Genomic DNA, 23329 nt, shown 5'->3' on the forward strand with positions numbered 1-23329 from the left:
TTGCAAAAAAATACAGAATATTAACCTTTTGTGATGCTTAAGTATTAGTTGTGATGCTTAAGCATTAGTAGAATATATTTTATAATTCCATCAAGTAATTTGTAATGTCTAATATCAAAACAGATTCTGAAAGTAGGGCTGTGAATGTGTAAAAATGTACATTCTTGCTGTACTTCTAAAGTATGATTTTCAAATAAATTGTCTGAGTTCCCTTCAGTCTTTTAACCACAACTGAAGTTTTCAGAGTGAGAATGGAGGCACCCCAACTGTTTAAAGAAAGCGGTATTGGTTTATTTTTTTCAAAAAACTATAGCTTTGTCACTGAATTGAACAGCCTAATCTGAAAGCCTGGTTACGTGTGTGGAAAGTTTCCCACAGATTTTGATGAGTTTTGGATAGGTGCCTACATTCCTGGTATCCAGAGAAAAACCCGTGCCAGTAACTGAAATGCTTGCCCTGCATCTCACAAATGCTTGTGCCTGCTTGTCCTGCATCTGATTTTGTCATCCATCTCTCAAGTTAAAATGCATACTCAGGGTATGTGAGTGAAACACTGAGAATTGCACTAGATGAAATGCGGTAAAGAAGTAATCTGGTGTTTAATATCTGGCAATATAGATATATAGGGATGTTTATATTGAAGCAGGGATAATTTTTAGAATCTACTGTCATGGTTTAACCCCGGCTGGCAACTCAACCCCACCCAGCCGCTCGCTCACTCCCCCCACAGTGGGATGGGGAAGACAATCAGAAGAGTAAAAGTGAGAAAACTCGTGGGTTGAGATAAAGACAGTTTAATAGGGAAAGCAAAAGCCATGCACACGAGCAAAGCAAAGCAAGGAATTCGTTCACTCCTTCCCATGGGCAGGCAGGTGTTCAGCCATCTCCAGGAAAGCAGGGCTCCATCACGCGTAATGGTTACTTGGGAAGACAAACGCCATCACTCCAAATGTGCCCCCCTTCCTTCTTCTTCCCCAGCTTTATATACTGAGCATGACGTCACATGGTATGGAATAGCCCTTTGGCCAGTTTGGATCAACTATCCTGGCTGTGCCCCCTCCCAGCTTCTTCTGCACCTGGCAGAGCATGGGAAGCTGAAAAGTCCTTGACTAGTGCAAACATTACTTGGCAACAACTAAAACATCAGTGTGTTATCAACACTGTTTTCAGCACAAATCCAAAACATAGCCCCATACTAGCTACTATAAAGAAAATTAACTCTATCCCAGGCAAAATCAGCACATCTACTAACTAAAGGACTATTTAAAATGTAAGTATTTTTCATAATTTTTTTTCAGATTTCCAGTCCACTTGGAGCATTTCTTCCTAAAAGTAATATAGATTATATTTTACAGGTGTTTTAAAATCCTGCTGTTTTCGTGTAGCTCTCTGTACTGATGGATTGCAAATGGATCTTTAACCCTGAGACTGGAAGCTCTGGGGAATGTGGTGCACAGAAAACCAAGATGAAAAGGAGGGAAGCCAGGTCATTGCAGGCGCCTTTATTGCTGTTAGTGTGGTATCAGTGAGCTAATAAGCTTTACCAAGTGCAAGAGTTTTTATTTTCTGGCCTAAACCAGCCAGAGTTCAGCCAGGGCTGGGCTGATAAATGCAGCCAGTGGTGCCTGGGGCTCCAGCTCCACCAGCTGGTTTTTCCTCAGGTTTCCTGCAGCTCCTAGAGCCATTTGGTCAAAATGGTTGGTGAGTTCTGCATTTCAGCAGCAATGACCCTACTTGCAACCCAATGGGTCCCCAAGTGGTGCTGAGCTTTGTGTGCAGACATCAGTGGAGCCCTTTGCAAAGAGAGGCAAGAGCCACCCTCCTCTAATTCTACAGATGGGGAGTACCAAACATGAAGAGCCTGCCCAAGATCGGGCAGCAGATTAGGAGGAGGTGGAAACAGACTGTTGGAGGAAGGTTCCCTGCTGTGTTTCTCATTGTATATCTACATCAATGGTTTGCATTTCTTGCAGATGTACCAAAGCTGGCTTTAAGCTGGCTATGGGTAGTAGCACAGGTAACACGTATATGCCTAAGGGTAAGTTGCTGAAGCCTGTCCTTCCATAGGAACATAAGTAACAGCCATTCCAGCTAAGACAAAAGGTCTTGTACTGAATTAAACTTTGGAATATTTACATGGTTTGTGATTATAGTCATGTGCTGCAGTACGTATTTATGCTAAAATACTCATTATAGCTCCGAGTAAGTAGAAGGAGAAGTGGCCATGGTGCCTTTCAGCCACTATATTGCCTCTTCTCAAGAATGGATGCTCTGGATGAGCTCACACTTAATCTAAGGGACCCCGTAGTATTCAGCTTATGGTCCATACACACATTGGGTCTGCAAAAAGTAGCTGGGAAATACTAACCAATTGTCAGTAGGCTTAAATTTGCTATAGATAGGGCAACACATCCACTTGACAATTTATAAGGGTCTGCAGATGAGAAAAATATTGACATTCCCGTGTAAAGTGCAGCGGCTTTCCTACAGGCTGCTCTAAGGGTGCCCCAGTTCTGTCAATTTAGTTCACTTTGTGTTTCACACCAAGGCTCTAGTCTCTGATAGTCCACCCTTCAGTTCATCTGATGTAAAAATTATGCTCTGAGTTTCTTGTCTTCCATGTTCATGTCTTAGCATCTGGGTCATGATAGGTTTAAGAAGGCAGTTTTTTGACATTTGTCATTCTGATTCCTAAAGCATTACTAACACTACAATGGGCTTTTACATTAGCCCTGTAGGTAGTTGGTATAGTCAATTCTCCACAAGTCTGAGATTAAAGGTAACAAAAACATTCACAATATTGGCAGGAGATCTAAGTCAGCCAGGGTGATGCTAATTTTCACAAACACAGCATGGTAGTTGTCACAAATACTGCACTTCTTACAGCTAGTAAAGCCAACCTCTGATTTTATAATAGTGCTAGTACATGCTCATCAGGTTTGTGCTAGTTCTCTATGCAGGTCACCATTTATTTCTCAAAACTCCACTGCTATAGCAACAAATTAAGTTTTTTGTTCGCTTAGAGGCTAATGAGATTAGTCTAGAAGAGAAACTGAGGGCATTTATCAGATTTTTTTTTTACAGTGGCAGATACTGACAAATGTAATAATAAAGCTAACATCCACAGATTTAATTGAAGTAATTGTCAGAATAAGAATAAAATTACGGATTTGTAAATACAACCAAATAACCACTGCATTTCCTAATTATATTTTTTTTCCTCAAGTCTTATTTGTTCTAAATTGGGGAGGGAAAGAACCAATATTAACATTACAAGCTGGCTACTCTGTTGGGATCACAGTACTAGCAATGAGACCCAGAGCTCTTTACTGCTCAGTCTCTCACTTTAAATCAACCCAAGCCAGTGATGACTGAAATGCATTTGTCAGATGGCATAACTGATATGGGTTGGTGGCTTCAGCCAAGCTTCTGATCACATCATGATAACTTCTGCCATGACTGCCAACATCTATTATTCTATTCTATTCTATTCTATTCTATTCTATTCTATTCTATTCTATTCTATTCTATTCTATTCTATTCTATTCTATTCTCTACCCTATCCTAATTTCTATCCTATCCTAATTTCTATCCTACTGTACTCTACACCTTCCTCCTCAGAATAGCTACATTCCTGTCTTCCCACATCAGGAGGTCTAGCTGATTTTTTTCTGTGCATATTGCTGTGTGATAATAACACCAAAGGCAAGATAGGAAGTTTTCCTTGCATTTTTATGTCTCAGCACAGACTGGATATTCTTCTCCTGGGAAGAAATTATTTTCCTGCAGACTATCAGCACAAGACTATACAAGCTGTCAGTAATATTGTGTTACTTTTGTGCATAGACATGATTTTCTGTGAGCAAGAAGAGGTGCCTTTCCTGTTCACTGTCTCTTAGCTGATGCTGGTTAACCCAGGTGTCTGAGCCCTGAGGAGCAGCTCCAGAAATCATCCTGTGTCAACCAGGATACATGCTGTAGCATATCTGAGTTGAGCCTAATGGTTCAGTTTAATCCCAGATAGACATTGTCCTTAAGCGATTATCTATTTCACCATCATTCATGAGGATTAATGCTTATAGACAGCAAAGATTTAGGGACAAATTAAATTTAATGGGGTCTAACTATTGCTGTCAAATGCACATGTCTGAGCCTGAGGGACTCTCTCTGCTGTTTGAATCTGCCAGGGAGGAGATCAGTCCCTGCGCAGGTCCCGTTCAGGGGCTCAGTCCCATACCAAGCACCTTGCATCTGGGTTAGGTTAGCCTGGGGGTAGTGGTAGATACCCAGGGAGCACCATGGGGGTTGAAAAGTCCTGAGTGCCAGAGAAGCTCGCCCTCTCCTGCTGCTGCTCCAGTTGACTTGTCATGTTTGGCTTTTCTTACTGGGATGACTGCTGGCTCAGCCAGACTCTACTCTCCCTTGCCTCCTTTATATCATGGCAGAGCCTTCAATTCAGATAGGCTTGTAGTGATTAAAGCAAGAGTTTGAGACATTCCAAGCATTTTCCCACCTCTACTGCGGGGTTTAGTATCCCTATCACAATGCAGTTAATGATAAGCTCCTGCTAGAAATTGTGAGGAAGTTTCAAAAAATCAAGACATTGGCTTAAAATAAATTAAATTGAAAGTTGTCTGGTTTTATTTGTTTTGTGTTTTTTTAATAAAACTTACAAAGCATTTAGGTCCTTGCTTCTCATTTAGGCATTGAAATCCTCATTTGTTTCAATCATTGTTTATATTGCATTTGAGTCTCTGAATGTGTCAGAAAAGAACTAACTTTTATTTAAAATTCAGAACCAGATTCATGTAATTACCTGACTCTGGAAGCTGAGCCTTTAAGGAAAACACCATGAGAATGTATCTAGAGTTGGTAACGGTGAGCATTTCTGTATACAAACACATACATATATACCTGTAGATAGATTTATTTTTTATATATGCACATATTCACTTTAATTTATGAACAATTTAAGAAATTTTCTGTACATGATTCAAGGTAGGAGAGCCTAGGATTTTGTATTTTGCAGAAAGGATTACCTTTCTAAAAGTAGATTTGTTAATGCCTGGAGATTAAAAATAAATGAACAATACTAGATTTTGTTTTGATTCTGTTCAGAGACGCAAAATACTTGAAAATGTAATTCGAAGTGACAACAGTCACATAAATAGTGAGTTCAGCTCTGGATGACTTCTTTTATTCTTACAGTATATTTCATTAATTTATTATTGAATTATGTTGTAATTGCAATTCACACTGTTATGGCAGACAAAGTTTAGCTAACCAGCACAAAGCACACAGTATGCTCCCCATCCTTTCCAAACCTTATCTACCTTAGCCTGTAAAACCCACAGTGGAAGAAAATATGAGAATTAAGTCTCTTCAGTCAGCAAAAGAGAGAATGTGGTTTATAACTAATTCCTCTGTAAGGTACATTTTGTAGCTCTCTTGAATATACTTTGTCACCTTAATATCCAGACATCCAGCTGACTGATTTTCAAGGATCACCTTCTTCAAGCACCAGAATGGTCCCTCCCAAAATGGAGGAAGCCAAGCACAGGTCACAGGAGGCTTGCATGGAGGAACAAAGTATTCCTGACAAAAGTCAAGCATAAAAACGAAGCGTACAAGAGGTGAAAGCAGGAGCAGGTGACCTATGAGGAACTTAGAAACACTGGCCGAGTGTGCAGGGATGGGGTTAGGAAAAGCAAGGCCTGTCAGGAACTGGATCTGTTGAGGGAACATGAAGAGCAATGAGAATGGCTTCTACAGGGACATCAGCAGCAAAAGGAAGGCTAGGGAAAATGTGGGTCCATTGCTGAATGGGGCAGGGGACCTCCTGATGAAGGACATGAAAAAGGCTGAAGTACTCAATGTCTTCTTTACTTTAGTCTTTTCTAGTAGGACCTTGTTCTGGTTTTGGTTGGGGTAGAGTTAATTTTCTTCATAATATCTAGTATGGGGCTATGTTTTGGATTTGTGCTCGAAACAGTGTTGATAATACAGGGATGTTTTGGTTATTGCTGAGCAGTGCTTACACAGAGTCAAGGCCTTTTCTGCTTCTCACGCCACCCCACCAGCGAGTGGGCTGGGGCACAAGGAGCTGGGAGGGGACACAGCTGGGACAGCTGACCTCAACTGACCCAAGGGCTATTCCATACCATATGATGTCATGCTCAGCATGTAAAGCTGGGGGAAGAAGAAGGAAGGGGGGCACGTTTGGAGTGATGGTGTTTGTCTTCCCAAGTAACCGTTACGCGTGATGGAGCCCTGCTTTCCTGGAGATGGCTGAACACCTGCCTGCCCATGGGAAGGAGTGAATGAAACCCTTGTTTTGCTTTGCTTGTGTGAGTGGCTTTTTCTTTACCTATTAAACTGTCTTTATCTCAGCCCATGAGTTTTCTCATTTTTACTCTTCTGATTCTCTCCCCCATCCCACTGTGGGGGAGTGAGTGAGCGGCTGGGTGGTGCTGAATTGCCGGCTGGGGTTAAACCATGACAGACATGCCTTCAGGAATCGCAGGCACCTGAGGCCAGTGGGAGATTCTGGAACAAGGAAGACTTACCTGTCAGTAGAGGACGATCAGGTAAGGGAACATTTCAACAAACCAGACATACCCAAGTCCATGGGACACGATAGGATGCACACACAAGTGCTGAGGGAGTTGGCCAATGTCATTGTAAGGCTGCTTTTGATTATCTTTAAAAGGCCAAGGTAACTGGGATAGAGTCCTGAGAAACAGAAGAAAGCAAATGTCATTCCCATTTTCAAGAAGTACAAGCAGGAGGATCCAGGAAACTATAAGCCAGTCAGCCTCACCTTGATTCCTGGGAAGATGATGGAGCAAATAATCCTGGAAACCAATTCCAAACACATTAAGGACAAGAAGGTGATTGGGAGTAGTCAGTGTGGATTTACAAAGGGAAAATCATGCCTGACCAACCTGACAGCCTTCTATGACAAAATTACTAACTCGGTGGATGAGGGGAGAGCAGTAGATGTTTATCTTTACTTTACCAAGACTTTCATCACTGTCTCCCATAACATCAGCATTAACAAACTGATGAAGTATGGACTAGATAAGTTAACAATGATGTGAATTGAAAAGTGGCCAAACAAACTGCCAGGCTCAAAGGGCTGTGATCAGTGGCACAAAGTCCAGCTGGAAACCAGTCACTAATGCTGTACTACGGGGGCCAATGCTGTTTCACGTCTTTGTCAGTGACCCAGATGATGGGACACCCTCTGCAAATATGCAGATGGTACAAAACTGGGAGGAGCGGTGAATACACCAGATGGTTGTGCTGCCATTCAGATGGATCTTGAGAGGTTGGAGAAATGGGCCAATAGGAGTCTCATGAAGTTCAACAGATGAAAAGTCAAGTTCTGCACCTCGGGAGGAATAACATAAGCACCAGCACAGGTTAGGGGATGACCAGCTGGAAAGCAACTCCACAGAGAAGGACCTGGGGGTCCTGGTAGACACCAAGTTGACCATGAGTCAGCAATGAGCCTTTGTAGCAAGAAGGCCAAGAGGATTCTGGGCTGCATTAGGAAGAGCATGGCCAGCTGGCCAAGGGAGTTGATTATTCCCCTCTACCCTGCACTGGTGAGACCCTGTCTGGAGTGCTGTGTCTCGTTCTGGGCTCACCAGTACAAAAAAGACACGGACATACTGGAGTATGGGAAGGGCTAGACAATGAAGAGACTGGAGCATCTGTCATATGAGGAGAGGCTTAGAGAGCTGGGATTGTTTAGCCTCAGTGAGAAAAGGCTTGGGGCGGGGGTCTTGTCAATGTGTATAAATACCTGAGGGGAGGGAGTAAGAAGACGGAGCCAGACTTTTCTCAGTGGCGCTCAGTGACAGGACCAGAGGCAATGGGCACAAACTGAAATACAGTTAAACATAAGAAAACATAAGAACATAAGAAAAAACTTTTCTACTGTGAGGACAGTTAAACCTTGGAACAGGTTGCTTAGAGAGGTTGTGGGGTCTCCATCCTTGCAGATATTCGACACCTGACTGGACACGGCCCCAAGCAATCTGCTCTAGTTGACCTTGCTTTGAGCAGGGAAGTTGGAGTAGACAAGCTCCAGAGGTTCCTTCCAACCTCAGTGATTCTATGATTCTGTGAAATTTCCACTCATGAACTCAGAAAAGTACTATTTGTTCTTTTTGGTTTTCATCAGTTGGTATGTAAGTTTTCCATTCCCCATTAATTTATTGTTAAAAATATGTTCTTGCATTAATGACTTGTGGACTTTCAGATGCCTGCAGCTTTTATGTGTTCTCTTAACTGAGTGTATGCAGAGGTAAAAAGCATATGGACATAGCTGCATAAAAATGTTTCCAGTGGAGCGCTGTACCCATTTTATTAGGCAAATTCATGAGGATTTTGCTGAGAAATGGTGACTTCTGTTCAGCACAGAGACTTGAGAAATTAATTCCCAGAGTGCCATGTTCCTGTATTTGCTCCTTTATGACATTTGTTCACAATTTAAAGCACGAGTCTCTATATGTGTATTAACAAACTAGGCAGATCTATCAAATTGTTTGACCAAGTAACAGATGACTCGTATCAGGATTTATTTGGGGCTTAGGCATTGTTTAGGCATGCAGAAGGACTTATAAGCAATAAATTGGTTTCCATATACCTGAATTACATGCTGAACTGTATAGGACCTTGTTCAGTAAATGCAGGCATAGCTGCAATTTTCAAGCACTTAAACTAAAGAAGAAATTTTACATGAGAAATGGAATTCATATTTTCTCAGTGTATTCCTGCTTTATCAGCTTGAGTGTTTTTAGTAGGCTCACCACTGCAGTATGTGAACACTTGGTATATTTTAAAGGATACCTATGGGAGCTCAGTTCCTCTCAGTACACAGTTCCCTATTGTTCTGTAATAAGCAATAAAGCAGTTCAGATTGATTTGTTGCATCAACAGACAGAAATTCAAGACAAAAATGAGACCTGCCTTCAACAGCTTATTTCAGTGAGGTCTGAAAGCTATTTGTCTATGTTTTCATCACTTATGTTCTATGTTGTGAGACCTAGGGTTGGGGGAAGTGGGGCTTGTAGCACCACGTGACCTCCCTAGGCACTTCATTAAATTAAATAAATAGAAACTCTCACTGACTTCAGTAGGATCGGATATCACATGTCAGTTTCTAATAAAGAATAAACTTAAATGTTTACTCTTAAATGTTTAAATGTAAAAGAGTAATTCTTAAATGTTCAGGTAGCAACCTACGGGATCTTGCAGTGAGCCCAACAGAAAGAAGGAGACCTATGGGAATAGGCCAGTGCTCTTTGCTTTTGTGAAGTACTGCTCAAGGAAATGGAGGTGTCTCCTCTCCCAGTTAACTCATGCCTTTCAGTTGCTGATCAGTCCCACTATAGTCATTGCAGCTTGTTCATACTAGCCAGTGGTAGTGGTTTAAGTTGCCTCCTCTCTCTCTTTGGGGCTCGCAAGCAGCAGGGAGTGTGGAAAGACTATGGCCTCAAGGAAATGCATTAAGAGCTCTATTTTGGACCTAATTAAGTGGTGTTGGCAAAACATTGCACATTCAGTATTTTTAGAAGATTGCTTTGAGAAAAAAAGCCAACCTGTTAAATACCAGTGAACAGCATCTGCCCCTTCACTGCAGTTCCCGGCATGGAATGTGCATCATCCCCGAATCAGGGCAGCAGTAATTTGGATGCACTGCCTTGCATGATGAATAATAAAACATACCTATTTCCCTCCACCTCCACAGCATGGTTGTCTTTGGCTGCCGCAGGCCTATTCATCTAACACAGCCCAGCCTTTTGAGGGGAGTATGTCGCAACTGGCTTTTTATCTATAAACATCAAGGCTCCCATGCCCTGGCTGATGAAATACTACTGCTTGCACATACCTTTCTCAGAAGTGTGAGGATCTGAAAAACTGTTACGGAAAGTTTCAGAGAAGAGACTCATAGCTAGCCGTTCATTTCTGAGACCTGGTAAGGCCAAGACAGGATGCTGGGGAAGCTGACAGGACACACACTGGTGAAATAATTTCTCTCAGAGCAAATGCATAGTGATTTCAATTATATTGTTATTACTGTACTCCCACCACGACTGGTCTTTCCATCCCACCTTCGTCCTGCACTGATGGTGCCTGGGGCAGTAACCATAGCTGGGGACTGGTGACCGAGAGGGGACATTAGGGCTTCCTCTCTTCGGGGAAGGGCAGATAACGGCAGGACCATCCCCGAGATGCTTGGCACACCATGGGAACAAGTGGGGATACTCGGCCAGAGGCACCTGACTGAGGTACACAGCAGGAGCCCAGGGGGTCGAGGGGAGGAGAAGCAGTGAAAGAAACAATATTCCTGTTTCAAGCAAAGACTAAAACAGCGTGTACAGACACGGCCCCATGAACAACCCCTGCCAATAATGCCGCCATCCCTGGCCTAGCTCAGTGCTCTCCCTCTTGCAGCCCCCCGCAGCGGCAGGGCGGCGGGCCGGGGGGTGCGCACCACCAGCCCCCTCCGCAGCTCCAAACACCCTCGAAGCCCCGCGTGGTCAAGATCGTCCGGCCCGGCAGCTCTTGGCCCAGCGCTGTGGCAAGCTCGGTGCCGAAAGCGGGATAACGTCCCAGCCTGGGGCGGGTGCTTCAGGGCTGCCCCGGGGCGGGCGGGCGGGCGGGCAGGCGGACTCCCCCCCCGCCTCGTCCCTTGCGAGGCCGCCCCCGTTCCGCAGCCGCGCCCGCCGCCGGCCGCCAGACGCGCTTTCCCTTTAAGAGTCCGTTCCCGCCCAGCCCCGCCCGCCCGCCGCTGTCCGGCCCGCAGCCCTGCGGCAGCGGCACCGGTGCTGAGGCCAAGCGGTCGCCGCCGCCTTCGCCTTCGCCGCGGCCGGGGGCGGCCGCTCCTCGGCGGCTAAGGGGCAGAGCGGGGCGGCAGCATGTCCACCAAGGCGGAGCAGTGTGAGTGGCGGGGCCAGGCGGTGCGGGCCGGGGCCTGTCCGAGGGGAGCGGGGGTCGGGCGGCCGGGGGCGCCTTCCCGCCCATGGCGCTGCCTTGCTGCCGGCTGTCAGTTGCCCCGGCGGGGTAGCGCCGCCCGGCCTCCTCCCGCCTTATGTGGCGTCCGCGTAGCAGCTAGTGCAAGGGGAGGGGGGGCTGCCTGCATTCTGGCTCTTTCTGTCTCAGCCGCCGCCGAGTGCTTGGTGGCGGCGGCCCCCGAAGCATCTCGCCTTCCCGCCCCGCGCCTCGGTGGCGGGGTGGCCCTTCTGGGGGGGCGGCGTGTTTGTGCAAAGGCAGCGCCGGGGACCTGAGGGGAAGAAATGAGGGATCAGGGATCTCAGTTAAGGCTGTGACCGCCGGCTTGGCCCTCGGCCCCGCGGCGGGAAGGGTCCAGCCTGCCTCGCCTGCTGGTGCTGTGCCCTGTCCCAATGGATGTACCCACCTGAGAGACTGGAGATCCGACTGCAGAGACCAGAGGTGACCCATGCGTTGCCATCTTGAAGGTGGTCTTGCTGTGAGATAGAGAAGGGAGGTGTGCTGTCATTCTTGCCTGTGCTGTTCACCTTTTGAGTGAATGTAGACTGGGTGTTACTGTCTTGCCTACACGCTGCCTGCCACAGCCCCCAGAGTCTCCCAGCAGGAGCCCCCCGGGTGCTGCCATCCCCCTTCCCCGGGGCCTGGCATGCCTCCTCACAGCCACGGACGTTTTAACCACCATGTCGGCTAGATCTGATCGGAGCAAGATCAGATGACATGGTGGTTGGGACGTCAGCAGCTGGGCCATGCTAGTGTTCCCCACTGTTGTTACTGCTGATAACAACTGATGTGTCTGTGCAAGAGCCTTGGTGGGAGGCTTAAAGAAAAATACTAGGGTAGTCGAGCTTGTCACCCATATCAAAGCTACTTTCTCTCCTGATACAGTGTCATGGTTGTGAGCCAGGCAGTCTGTGACCAGTAGGTTGGATTGATGTTTGTCATGATGACATGATGTGATCTGACACTTCACGTGCTGAGACTTGCTGTCTCCTTCCTCCAGATCACTGGGAAGCATCCTTGTATTTATATATGCCTGTGTTGAACTGATCTAAGGAAAAGAATACTTCGATTTTTTTCCTTTAGGGTTTACTGCTTATTTACAGTGATGGATGATATTGCTATTAAAATATGTGGATGCTAATTTATTGCTGTAGGGATGTACTTTTGGCCTCATAAATAGAGACACAATGTTCTGACTGTGCAACAGCCCTAACGTGTGCTATGTTCGGATCTGTACCATTCTGTTCTTTCTGCCTTCCCCATCCCCCACCTGAGTTCTGTAATTGTTTCTTCTTTCTTGTGACACTTGTACATTAATTATGCTTCTTTCACACTGGCATGTGGAAGAATTTCTGCCACCTTTTGTCCCAGCGCTGCCTTTGGCATTTTCTTCCTTTTCTATTCTGCCTTCTCTGTTCTTCCATTCCTAATGCTTTTGGTCTGCTCTGTTTGAGCTTCTCTTTCATATTTTCTCCTTGGCTGTTTTTTCTTTTCATCCCCTTGTGCTGTTCAAGACACTGCATCTTGCCCTGCCGTGTCCCTGTTGCCCTCTATTTTCAGATTTACTTGGGATCCAGGTTTCAGATTTTTCTGCCTCCTAACGTTCTTTTTCATGATGCTCCAGGTAGAGTATTTGGTTAATGGACATATCCTGTGCGTTCTAACCTACTGAATGTATTTTGTTTACCAAGGCTGCTCCCCTGACTAGTTCTTATGACATTACCAAATGTCTTTGTCTCTACATAACTTCAAGATTCCCTCACCTGCAATTTTTGACAAATGGCGATGGACTCCGACAAGGATTATATTGATGTGCATACATCACTATCAGGCAAACCTTCAACTGTTGCTGTTGTTGCTTCTGCCCTCATTGACTGACAGGCAAGAACCAGAATGTCTCAGGAAGGAGTTGTCATGAGTCATTAATGAATCTCATTTTACCAAGAATGGCACCAAATCACTACGAGTGAGGAAACACACTGATTAAAACAGAAGAGGTGCTGGTCTAAACATGAATCTGTGGCTACCCCACAGCTCTTTGGCAGGTTGTATGAACAACAGGTAAAACGATGGCAGTCTGGGAAATTGTCTTGAGAAGCCTCCCTTTTTTGTGACCACATGCATCTCGCATCTCATACCAGCAGTATTGACAGTGACTTTCATCATTTGACTCATCACGGCATGCCTGAGGTGTTCTATTGTATTCAGAGGAAATTAGTTCTTTTTCACCTTAAATAGCTGTAGCTGGTGTTTAGTTGTGGTAAGTAATGTCCTGGGAATGCCTGATGCCCACTCTGTTCTCCTCCAGGACAGTGGAGCAACCAAGACCATCTTTAAAGACTCCTAATGGTTTCACTCTTGATTCAGTCAATGCTTACAAGGGGGCTAGGGAGTTTAGTTAGGTCTGTGTAGATCCTAGAGAGGTACCCAGCAAAGCACAGTAGAGTAACTTTTTTCTTTTTCTTTTTAAAATTTGTTTTATGTAATGACCCTATGACAATGGCTAAGTACTTGTGACTTAGAGATACACTTTTCAAAGTGTATCTCTCGGTGCTCAGAAACTCAGAAAATTGGGTCATTCACACAATTCTGTATCTTGAAAGCTGGCAAAGTTTTGTTCTGGAGCTTTCCTTCAGAAGGTTCTTTGTGTTTTGGGAGGCTGTGCTGAAATTGTCAGCATTCTGCGAAACAGAACTGAGAGATCAGTTTAAAACCTTTAACCTAAAGCTAATGTTAATATTTAGGCTTTATAAATAAGTTTTCTGTTTTGGTATTTTGCCTGATACAATTGTGTGACAATTGTGATTAATAGAATAAAGAAGTAAACCTATTTATTTTAAAAAAAAAAGTGATTCTGGATATCCTATACCCTGTATTGAAAGTAAGTAGCTGCAGAGAGGCAGACAGTTCTCTGAAATACATCTAGACCTGAATTCTGGCATCATCTTTGGCATTTTGTTAATCCAATTCACTTACAGATATCTGACAGCAAACCATGGCAGCCACAGTAAACTGTGCATCTTGCTGTGAAATGTTCTTTGTTGGGTACTGTGAAATGTGGTCTGTTTTCTTTGCAAATCTGCCTGGCTTCATATTCTTTTTGCCCCGGCAAGAGAAAGTAGCATCACAAAATACATTTATGAAGTAATTCCTTTCTTAATCTAACCTAATCTAGATTAGTTTTTATAGGGGTCTTCATGACAGTTTTTAAAAAAAAAAAAGTGTCTATCTCTAAATAATCTGGTAAACTGGCCTGCAAATCTGGGACTGAAACTGAGATAGTGGGTAAAAAGAATGAGGTGTGGGACAAGGAGGGGAAAACAGGTCTTGGACTGCTAAAATAAACTTCTGTAACCTGGTGTGAAACACATCATGACCAAATGTCACTACCCCAGTGGTTTTGGGGGTGTGTAGGAAGCTAGTTATGGCTGGTCTTGCAGACACAGGGATAACCTACTGCAGAGCACAGTTCACGTGCCACAGGCCTGTGTGGTGGCCTGAAAGGCTCTGAACTTGCTCCTCGCTATACTGAGGCAATCTGATACCACGTGACAAAAGTTCTGTTTTCAGTTGTTTGGGGGGAAGGAAGAAAAGTAGTGATTGATTTTAATTATCCGTTAACATCACCTTAAAATAAATTTGTGAAGTAAAACACTTAAAAGTGAGGAAGTATAATTAAAGTTGCTCATGCATCCTTAGTTTATTACTTTTGCATATGCATTATGACAGTGTCCCTAATTCCATTTTTACTTGCTGTTTTCCCATAGATCCCAGCCCTATTCAGTCATATGATGGGCTTTCTCCCTGTGATGAAGCAGGGTAATATCGTGAGGGAGGCTTTTGTCTGTAGAAGCTTTGCTTTCTGTGGAAATTGGGAGGGTATGGTCAGTACAGCAGGAAACAGGAGAAAAGATGATCATGATGAGGGCTGTTGGGTGCTGGAAGACTGGGTTTCTTGTTATGCAGTTCAAGCAAACGGTGTTCTTCGCTTGATGATTATTTGAGTGTTCCTCATTTTATGGATAACTGGCTTGAAATTGTCAAACCTCATTTGTTGTGTGACTGAGCGCTCACAGATGCTTTTGTTTACTGGACGTGAAAGTCCAGTACGTACTGCTGTCTGTTCTGGCAAAATGGCTCTCAGTATCTCAAGCTGAGCCTCCAACAGCAGTTGCAGACACTGATCTTCATGTCCGTCCTTCAGTCTTTTTCTGTAATATGGATACAATGTTACCCCTTCTTATTCAGCTTGTCAATGATATAGAAAAAAATCAGAATGCTCACAAAATGTTCAGATACGGCAGCAGCCAGAGGCATAGGGGTGTCTCTCAGGAAGTTAGTGCCCTTCTGTTCAGTGGAGGACTTAATGGTATTCATTCTTTAATAAATGCCATTTGACAATGAGAATAAAACAAAGTATTGACTAATTGCTCATTTAGGAAGCACAACTTATCTTCCACACTGAAGGAGCCCTGTAGGAGAACAAGGTATATCTTGGTGTAGTGAAAGGCTGTCGTAATCCATGGGCTCAAGGGCTGAAGTCATTCAGAAGCATCTTCCCTTTTAACTGCCTGTTACACAGTCTTGGTGCACTTTTAACATGATTAAGAGTTCCCAGCCAGCTCTGCTTTCTCTGAGGCCTTGTCTGTACAGAGTGAAGCTATGAACAACTGCTGAGCAGTCTAGCTGGAAGCGCAGTTGAGCTGGTGCAGCCCTCTGCCACAGCCAATGCACTCTGTTTCTCAGCAGAGATTAGTCTGAGCAGAGCGAAAAAGAGTTCAGAGCGTGCTCAAGTGTGTCTGCATGAGACTGTCTTGTGCCATACAGGCAGGGTAAGGCATTGCAACTATGGTGGGTAATCACTTTTTTCCAATACTGAACAAGGATCTGTATTAGAAAATAAACCCACTATTATTTCTAAAACAAACAAACAAAATGGTTTCAGTAAAGGTGTAGAGCTCCTGCTGCTCTTTGAAATCCCCTTACCTGCTTGATCAGACTTCCTAAGACACTTAAATAAACAGCACAGATCTTGTCATATCTTTAGTTCATTGCATAAAGTAAATGTATGTCCTGAAGTAAATCACGTCAGCTCTCTCTGTCTTAGCTTTTATCTCTGCTTTGGCTGTAGAAATATTTATCCATCTCACATGAACCTCCTGTGATCCAATGACTCATTCATTATAAATGAATGTTGAGATCCTTGGAGACACAGAAGTTCAGTTTTTTGTTTTATTTTGTTTATTGGTGTTTTTTTTTAATTCACTAGCACTAAGTTGGTCTAATACAGATGCAGGCATTCACTTCTGTGGCTTCCCCTTGGCACTCTTGCACTGGAGTATTCAATTTATTCAGTCAAAATAGAAGGAATGTAAAGAATTTTCTTTTTTTTACAGTTTAGTTCTTAAATAAAAAAATAATTAGAAATGGTAGGAACAGACACGATTCTGTCAAAGTCTGCAAAAAACCTAAATGAAAGTTTTTGTGTTTGTTTTTTGTCTTTTATGTAGTTGCTTCCAAAATCCGTTACCTTCAGGAATACCACAACCGGGTTCTTCACAACATTTACCCTGTGCCCTCTGGAACTGACATTGCAAATACTCTGAAATACTTTTCTCAGACGTTATTAAGGTAAGTTTTAACTGATGCTCTTGAAGAAAAAAGCTAAAGAATTGTAAGGGGGTATTGATTGACTTCGAATTGGTTGCAAGATTTAATGGGTCAATGCTCAGCCAAAAAGAGTCAGAGCATAATTTAAGAAAGGAATGGTATGAATTAATCTCTTCTGTGGCTGTTGCCCAATTTGCCCAGTTGAGCTGCTTATTGAGTGGCTGATTCTAAAATAAACTTGGTTGATTACACATTTGCTTGGCCCTCCTAAGACTTAGCTGAATGCACAAACATGCTGAACTTGTGAAGAAAGGAGTTTGTGACCTATAGAGTTTTAGACGTGTGTACTCATGACCTCCGTGACAGTCCTGGTACCTCAGGATCCTAGAGCAATGAGCCAGACGGGCAGAACTAGGTTCTTACTGTGCCATAGTTCAGCTGGCTGTCAGGTTTGGGTTCTGGTTCAGTCCCTTATAACAGTACAAGTAGACACGAAGTTTGTATACAGATCTGGATTTGGATGGCAACAACAGGTCAGGATTGTTCTGACCTGGGGTTTTGATTTAGTGCAATATTTAGTAATAATATATAGTACTAAATACCGTATGATTACAGAATACATTTTGAATAGGAAATACTACCCCTTGTCTTGATAGAAAGATAGGAAAAATTGTGAGACTTAATTAGTTAAATGCAGTTAAAGCTAAATTTCTATGCATAGCTTCCTGATTTGTATCTGGAAAGATTGACCCTGCGGTCAGAAGCTTGTTTGGAAATACAGCTGTTTGCCTTATTTAATGAGGAAGCATTAACAAAATACAATTAACCCGTATATTTGTACACATACCCCTATGATGTATACAAGTTGAGAAGCAAGAATTTAAACCTGAAAGGATGACAGTAGTTCATTCTAACATTCATTTAAAGTGTGTGGGATGTATCAAAATTCTTGACCTTTTTTATGAGAAGGAAAGATACATAAACAAATACTCATCATCAGTGGAACACCTGTTCACTGCAAACTTAAAAACTTCCTGTTTTGAAAATTTCAAGAGTAGAATTGTTTAACCACTGTGAAATTCGTTTCCCTCATCATTTAGAGTGTTGAAGAAACTTATGACAATGAGTAGGGCTTTTTTCCTGAGATTGATAAATTAAATTTTGTCTCATTATATTGCAGCAGGGAGAAAAAACTATTCAAAGAGTCACTGAAGATACCTTTGAAATGTGGCTCTGTTCCCACATCAGGCTGTTTTGATGGATTCTTTGCACAACACACACACTTAAATCACATTTAAGTAACATTCTGTATGACAAAACAGCCTCTACTTAAATGCTGTGGGCCTTTAAGCTGTTAAAGCAAGAAAATTGGACTTGATTCTGAACATTTTCTCTCTTAGCTGTAACTACCAAGTGTTATAATGAGATTTGTTTCTTTTTGGGCAGAAGTCCATTGGGACAGGATGGATTTAGAGTCTGCTGCTTAAAGAAAGTGTCTTTATACCACCCTGTTGGCTTCATCTTTCTAAGCAGTACAGCTAGCATGTCCTGTGTGACAAATTATTCATACTTCATGAACAGTGATGTTTCTGGGCTTACTGAAAAAGCTTTATACTTACCAACTATGAGAGCAGATAAGAAATCAGGGCAGCAATTGCACAATTGAGCAACGCCATTTCTTTATTTCATGTTCAGAATGGGACTGAACCAAAATCCTGTTGTTGCTGAACCTTATGGGGCAGAAGTGATACTCATATCTGATACGCAGGCCTACACAAATAGCTTTGTTCTTCATGATCTGGGATCTGATCAGCCTTAGAGCTGAAAGGGCACCAGAAATTGAAGCCAGGACTTGGATCTAAATTTAAGTGGACTGAGTTCTGATACTTAGCAGGGTCAAATCCACTTTCTAAATCCCCGTAACTGGGGAATTTCAACTGTGGGTCAAAGCCTGAGTGCTGTCATTGAACCAGTGTAAGTTTATACATTTGCTGATACTAAGAAAGAAGCTGGATAAAAAAGCAAACAAAACACACCCTGTATTTAGTGTGGCAGATGGAAAGAAGGAAACTCCCACCCCCTGTGTGCAGATCTCTGCAAGATTTACCCTAAAACTAAACAGACTGGTTAAGAACCTTTCTGAAGAGTGTGTTCAGAAATTTCTTTGAATATTTTGCATGCTGAGTCTTCTTTCTGCCTCCTACACTGAAACTCCATTGTACAAGGTTTAACATCAATGGTAGAAGTACATGGTGGAGAATAATCTTTCTAGCTTGAGACAGAGCATATGCAATGAATTTGGGCTGCTAAGAGAATACTGATCAAACAGTAGCAAGAATGCCTATTGATTTCTGGAGGTTTTGGATCTGGTCTTCCCAGTAGTTTGCTTGTGATCATCTACTATTTTAGAATAGCTTTAAAAAATATTTCCCAGTTTGATGTGTACTCTCTTTGCAGCTGAATTTTTTAAGATAAACATTTCTTGATGAACATACGTAGTCAAAGGAATAATGGAGGAATAGTGATTAGTCAGAGAAATTCCATATGATGGTTGGGTTTTACAGGTGTAGCTTTTACAGTTTATTATACTTTTTACCTTTCCATGTTATGGACACGTTGACTGTGTTCTTTTCAGTGGGGCAAGCCCACTGTTTTGGATCACATTCATATCTGGTGTCATTCTGCTAGCTATAGTTGGATTGCACGAGGGATTAATTTGCTCCTTTGCTCTGTACATAGCCTCAATAAATCACAAGCTCAGGGGTGGGGGGAACAGATGTGTAATGTCTGAAAAAATTAAATTCCTTATTTCTATGAACAAACATCACATAAAATCACCATACACAATGCATAGCACATTGATTCATTTAGTTCTTCCTTAATTTTCTCTTTGGGCAAAAGCATTTCTTTACATTACAGCATGAATTTGTTTCATGCCCTGCTCATTTTCAGTGTTTTCTCCCTCATTTGAGGAATGATCTAAGACTTAATAAACACCTTGCAGAACAGCACATTCTTTCACATTTTCTTGGAGAAAATTCTCCATATGTATTTCTAAGTAAAATGTTTTACATAAGGAATAGTTATAAATGCCCAGTGGCTAATTAATGGCCAAGCTTGTTTTGCTGCCTTGGTGAGATGCAATTCTCTTGTATGCATTTTAGGAAACCTTTCCTGGAAGGCAGTAATTTTGGGATAGGTTTGCAGCAAAGATGTACAAATCTTGAAACAAGCCCTGGTAGCTTTGTCACTTGTCATGGAGCAAGTTCAGTATGGAGTTATGATCTGCAGACACTCCAAGTTCTCAGTACTTGTTTGAACACAAACAGGAAAAAACTGTAATCATTGTATCTTGGTCTTAGGGGACTTCCTAGATTTTCAGTTTTGGCTCTTCTGTTTATTGCTTTTAAAACATATGGGTCAGGCAAAAGCCTGGGTCTGAAAGTTTTTGGTTTTTTTTTTTTTTTTTTTCCCCCTAAATTTGGGGTGGTTGCAGCTGGAATTTAGATATGGTCTCATTGCTGTTCCTGAAGTGAACAGAAGGATGCCCTGATCAAGATACAAGGTGGTGTGCTTTGGCCTCTAATCCATAGGTGGGCCATAGCTCTGTGTTAAAAGGAAGGGAAGCCTAGACTGTAAGCTCTCCATCACTGCCTTACACTTTCCAAAGCAAGGATTAATTAATACAGTAATACGCTTTCTGGAATAAGTGCGCTTGAAGTGATGTGTTGGCAAGTAAAGGGATGGGTAATTGGTATCATCTGTTGGTAGACAGGGAAGGAATATAATTTAGTACCTTCATGGCTCTAAACATGAGCTGCAAAGTACGGCAAATGAACACCAAGCAAATTAAAAAGGAATCACCACTCTGATCACTTGTTTTTTAAAGTCATACTAGATCTTAGGTGATTTTCTGATATGATTTCATAAACACTGTCATGACAGTCACCACGTTTCTTGTACTGGACATTGGGTAACAGAAACCAAAATAATCTGCCAAATATGTAAGGAACAATAAAACAGGAAAATAAAAAAGTATGTAGTTTCTTAAAACAGACTATGTCTGTCATCTCTGACTGCAAGTGTGATGTGATAGTAGCCACTTGGCATAGAACTGTACTTGTAAAAGTGTTTTATATGTATCGCAAATGAGTGACACCTTCTCTTATAAGCACCTTAGCGAGAGTTTAGCTTACTTGTGTAAATTGTTGAATTGACTTGTGAGGTAAGATATATCTGTGCTAAGGTGATTATACGATAGGGATTTCTCTACTGTTAAAGAGGACAGAGGTTTCCAGAAGTGCTCCCTCTTGACGTAACTCTGCTCTTCATTAGTCAGTGAAAATTTTAATGACACTGACTTGTCTTTTATGAGTTTTAACACTGACTTTGGGAACAGAGTTAAACCAACAGCAGCTGCTTTTGGAAATCCCAACCACTAAGAGGTGCAAAAAGTGCTTTAAAAAAAAAAAAGCATTGTGTGTGGTTTAACATATTTAAAAGTGTATTATATTTTATAGGCACATATGAAGATTATGAACTAATCCTATAATTGCCTGATAACTAAAATATAACACTGCTTAAGTGACAATTTATTTCTATTTAAAATAGTGGGTTTTATTTTTTTTAATAAATTAGATTAACATGTTTACAACATTCTTAAAACGGCATAACAAGCTGGTTGACGTATAGCCTCTATTTTGATTCCCACTAAATCCTTTTTATTTTTTGAAATTATCTCTCCTTTAGTTTATAGTGAGTTTTGTTGAATAATAACGTAAGTAACAGCAGGAATGTATGGTAACATACTGTCTGATCTGCAGTTACATAATTGGTCTTGCTTGCTTAGCCCTTAGATTTTTGAAAGTAACTATTTACCCAAGGAGTGTTTGTATTCATAAAGTAAAATGTTTCCTCCCTAAACATGGGCAAAATTAAAAACACACATAAACAACCATTATCATTAGCTCACAAACATATGCTAAAGACCATCTACTATATATTATTTTATAACTTTTCCAAATGTAGTTTAGTTAACATTTTAGAAATATTATATTATTTCTAAATCCATGTGCCTGTTTAAACTTCATTATCTCAAATGATACTGAGTGAGTGGTCATGAAACAGTATCATAAAATACATACAGACATTATTTTAATGCAATAAACATGTGATTTTTAAGACTATCTTAACAAACACACATGTTTATTCTTTGCTGAAACATGTTTCTGCAAGTGCCACACCTATGTTTTGCATGTTTTCAGTCAGTTGGTTCAAAAGATTGTGTGGGGGGGAAATATCTCAAAATCCTCAAAATCTCGGAGCAAAATACCAGCCTATTTTGACACAGCTATTTTTCCATAGCAAACACTTTTAATTCTCAGAGTTTTTCTTAACTGTGAAACATGGGTAGGGCACTGAAACATGCATTTTTATATTTTTGCTCCTTATGAACCAGATAACACATGAGATGCAATGAAATTTTCCTAGATGTCAATTTTTAATTCTCTTATCTTGAAGCATGAAAGTGAATGGTTGCTAGATTTGTAGACACACTGGTTTTGGTAGCGATTGCATCTTATGTGGGAGGTATCTGGTGTTTTATTATTTGTTTTATAGTGTCATTTCAATGTAATGTGCTGTTCTTTGTGTCTTTGTTGTCTCTTTTTTTTCTTTGTCCCCCCAACAGCATTTTGTCCCGCACAGGGAAGAAGGAGAATCAAGATGCCTCCAATTTGACAGTGCCCATGACCATGTGTCTTTTTCCTGTGCCATTCCCACTCACCCCATCTCTAAGACCACAGGTCAGTTCCATCAACCCTACTGTTACTCGCTCCCTCCTTTACAGCGTCCTGCGAGATGCTCCATCTGAACGTGGCCAGCAAAGTCGTGATGCTCAGTTATCAGACTACCCATCTTTGGACTATCAAGGACTTTACGTGACACTGGTGACACTGCTGGATCTAGTTCCCTTGCTACAACATGGTCAACATGGTAAGCAGGCCCTTGAACCCTTCCAGTACGCTTAACTTCAGTGCTGTGAATCCATGAATGATGCATAAATGCAGTAGAAGAGATGGGCCTAAACTGACCTGGATCTGGAATTCAATCTCCTGGGATGCGTTTATATCCAAGTGTTTGGTTTGACTTTCTTAAATAAAAGATGTTTTTTTGCTAACTGTGGATTTGGGTTTGAATTCTGAGGTTGTCTGATTTTTAGTGATATGCTGGTGGTATGTAAATAAAATACAATGGTATGTAACAAAAATAATACAGATGGGTCTAAAAAAATCTGGATTTTGAATTTGAATCTGCTGGGATATCTTCAGACTGGTCTTTTTGGCGTGGCTCTCTTAAAAAGGCACAGATTGCTTGCAAATGGATATCTGGCCTATAATGAATATGCAGATTGAGTGTTTTGGTGAAGGTCCATCTCTAAATAGAACACAGTATACATTTAGTTGAAGAAAAACCATGGTAATGGTGATTTGAGATGGCTTTAAAATATTCCTGGGTAAAAAGATAGCAATATCTCTGTCTGACTTACAGAAAAGACGTATTTTCTTATGTTTTGATTTAGTTAATCACAAGATTTTTTGTGACTGTGTTGTATTTATATTGTTTTCCCTGAAGTTCTGCGTATGTCTGGCTTGTTAGTCTGTGGCTTTCCATACTGGGATTCAGGAACCCAGTG

The 23329-nt window shown here is 42.0% G+C and overlaps 1 protein-coding gene across 5 annotated transcripts in view; it reads left to right on the forward strand.

The window, feature by feature from the left end:
• The first annotated feature begins 10802 nt into the window (after positions 1-10802).
• UNC79 (unc-79 homolog, NALCN channel complex subunit) overlaps positions 10803-23329 on the forward strand; it is a 122278-nt gene continuing 109751 nt past the window's right edge. For all 5 annotated transcript variants that reach the window (XM_072865331.1, XM_072865332.1, XM_072865333.1 and 2 more), the window contains exons 1-3: positions 10803-10953; positions 16536-16656; positions 22325-22629. In XM_072865331.1, coding sequence (XP_072721432.1) covers positions 10932-10953; positions 16536-16656; positions 22325-22629 — 448 coding nt within the window. In that variant the 5' untranslated portion in view covers positions 10803-10931. The remainder of the gene's footprint in view (positions 10954-16535; positions 16657-22324; positions 22630-23329) is intronic.

This window comes from Ciconia boyciana, chromosome 6 (assembly GCF_034638445.1).
Source record: "Ciconia boyciana chromosome 6, ASM3463844v1, whole genome shotgun sequence".
Classification (NCBI taxonomy): domain Eukaryota; kingdom Metazoa; phylum Chordata; class Aves; order Ciconiiformes; family Ciconiidae; genus Ciconia; species Ciconia boyciana.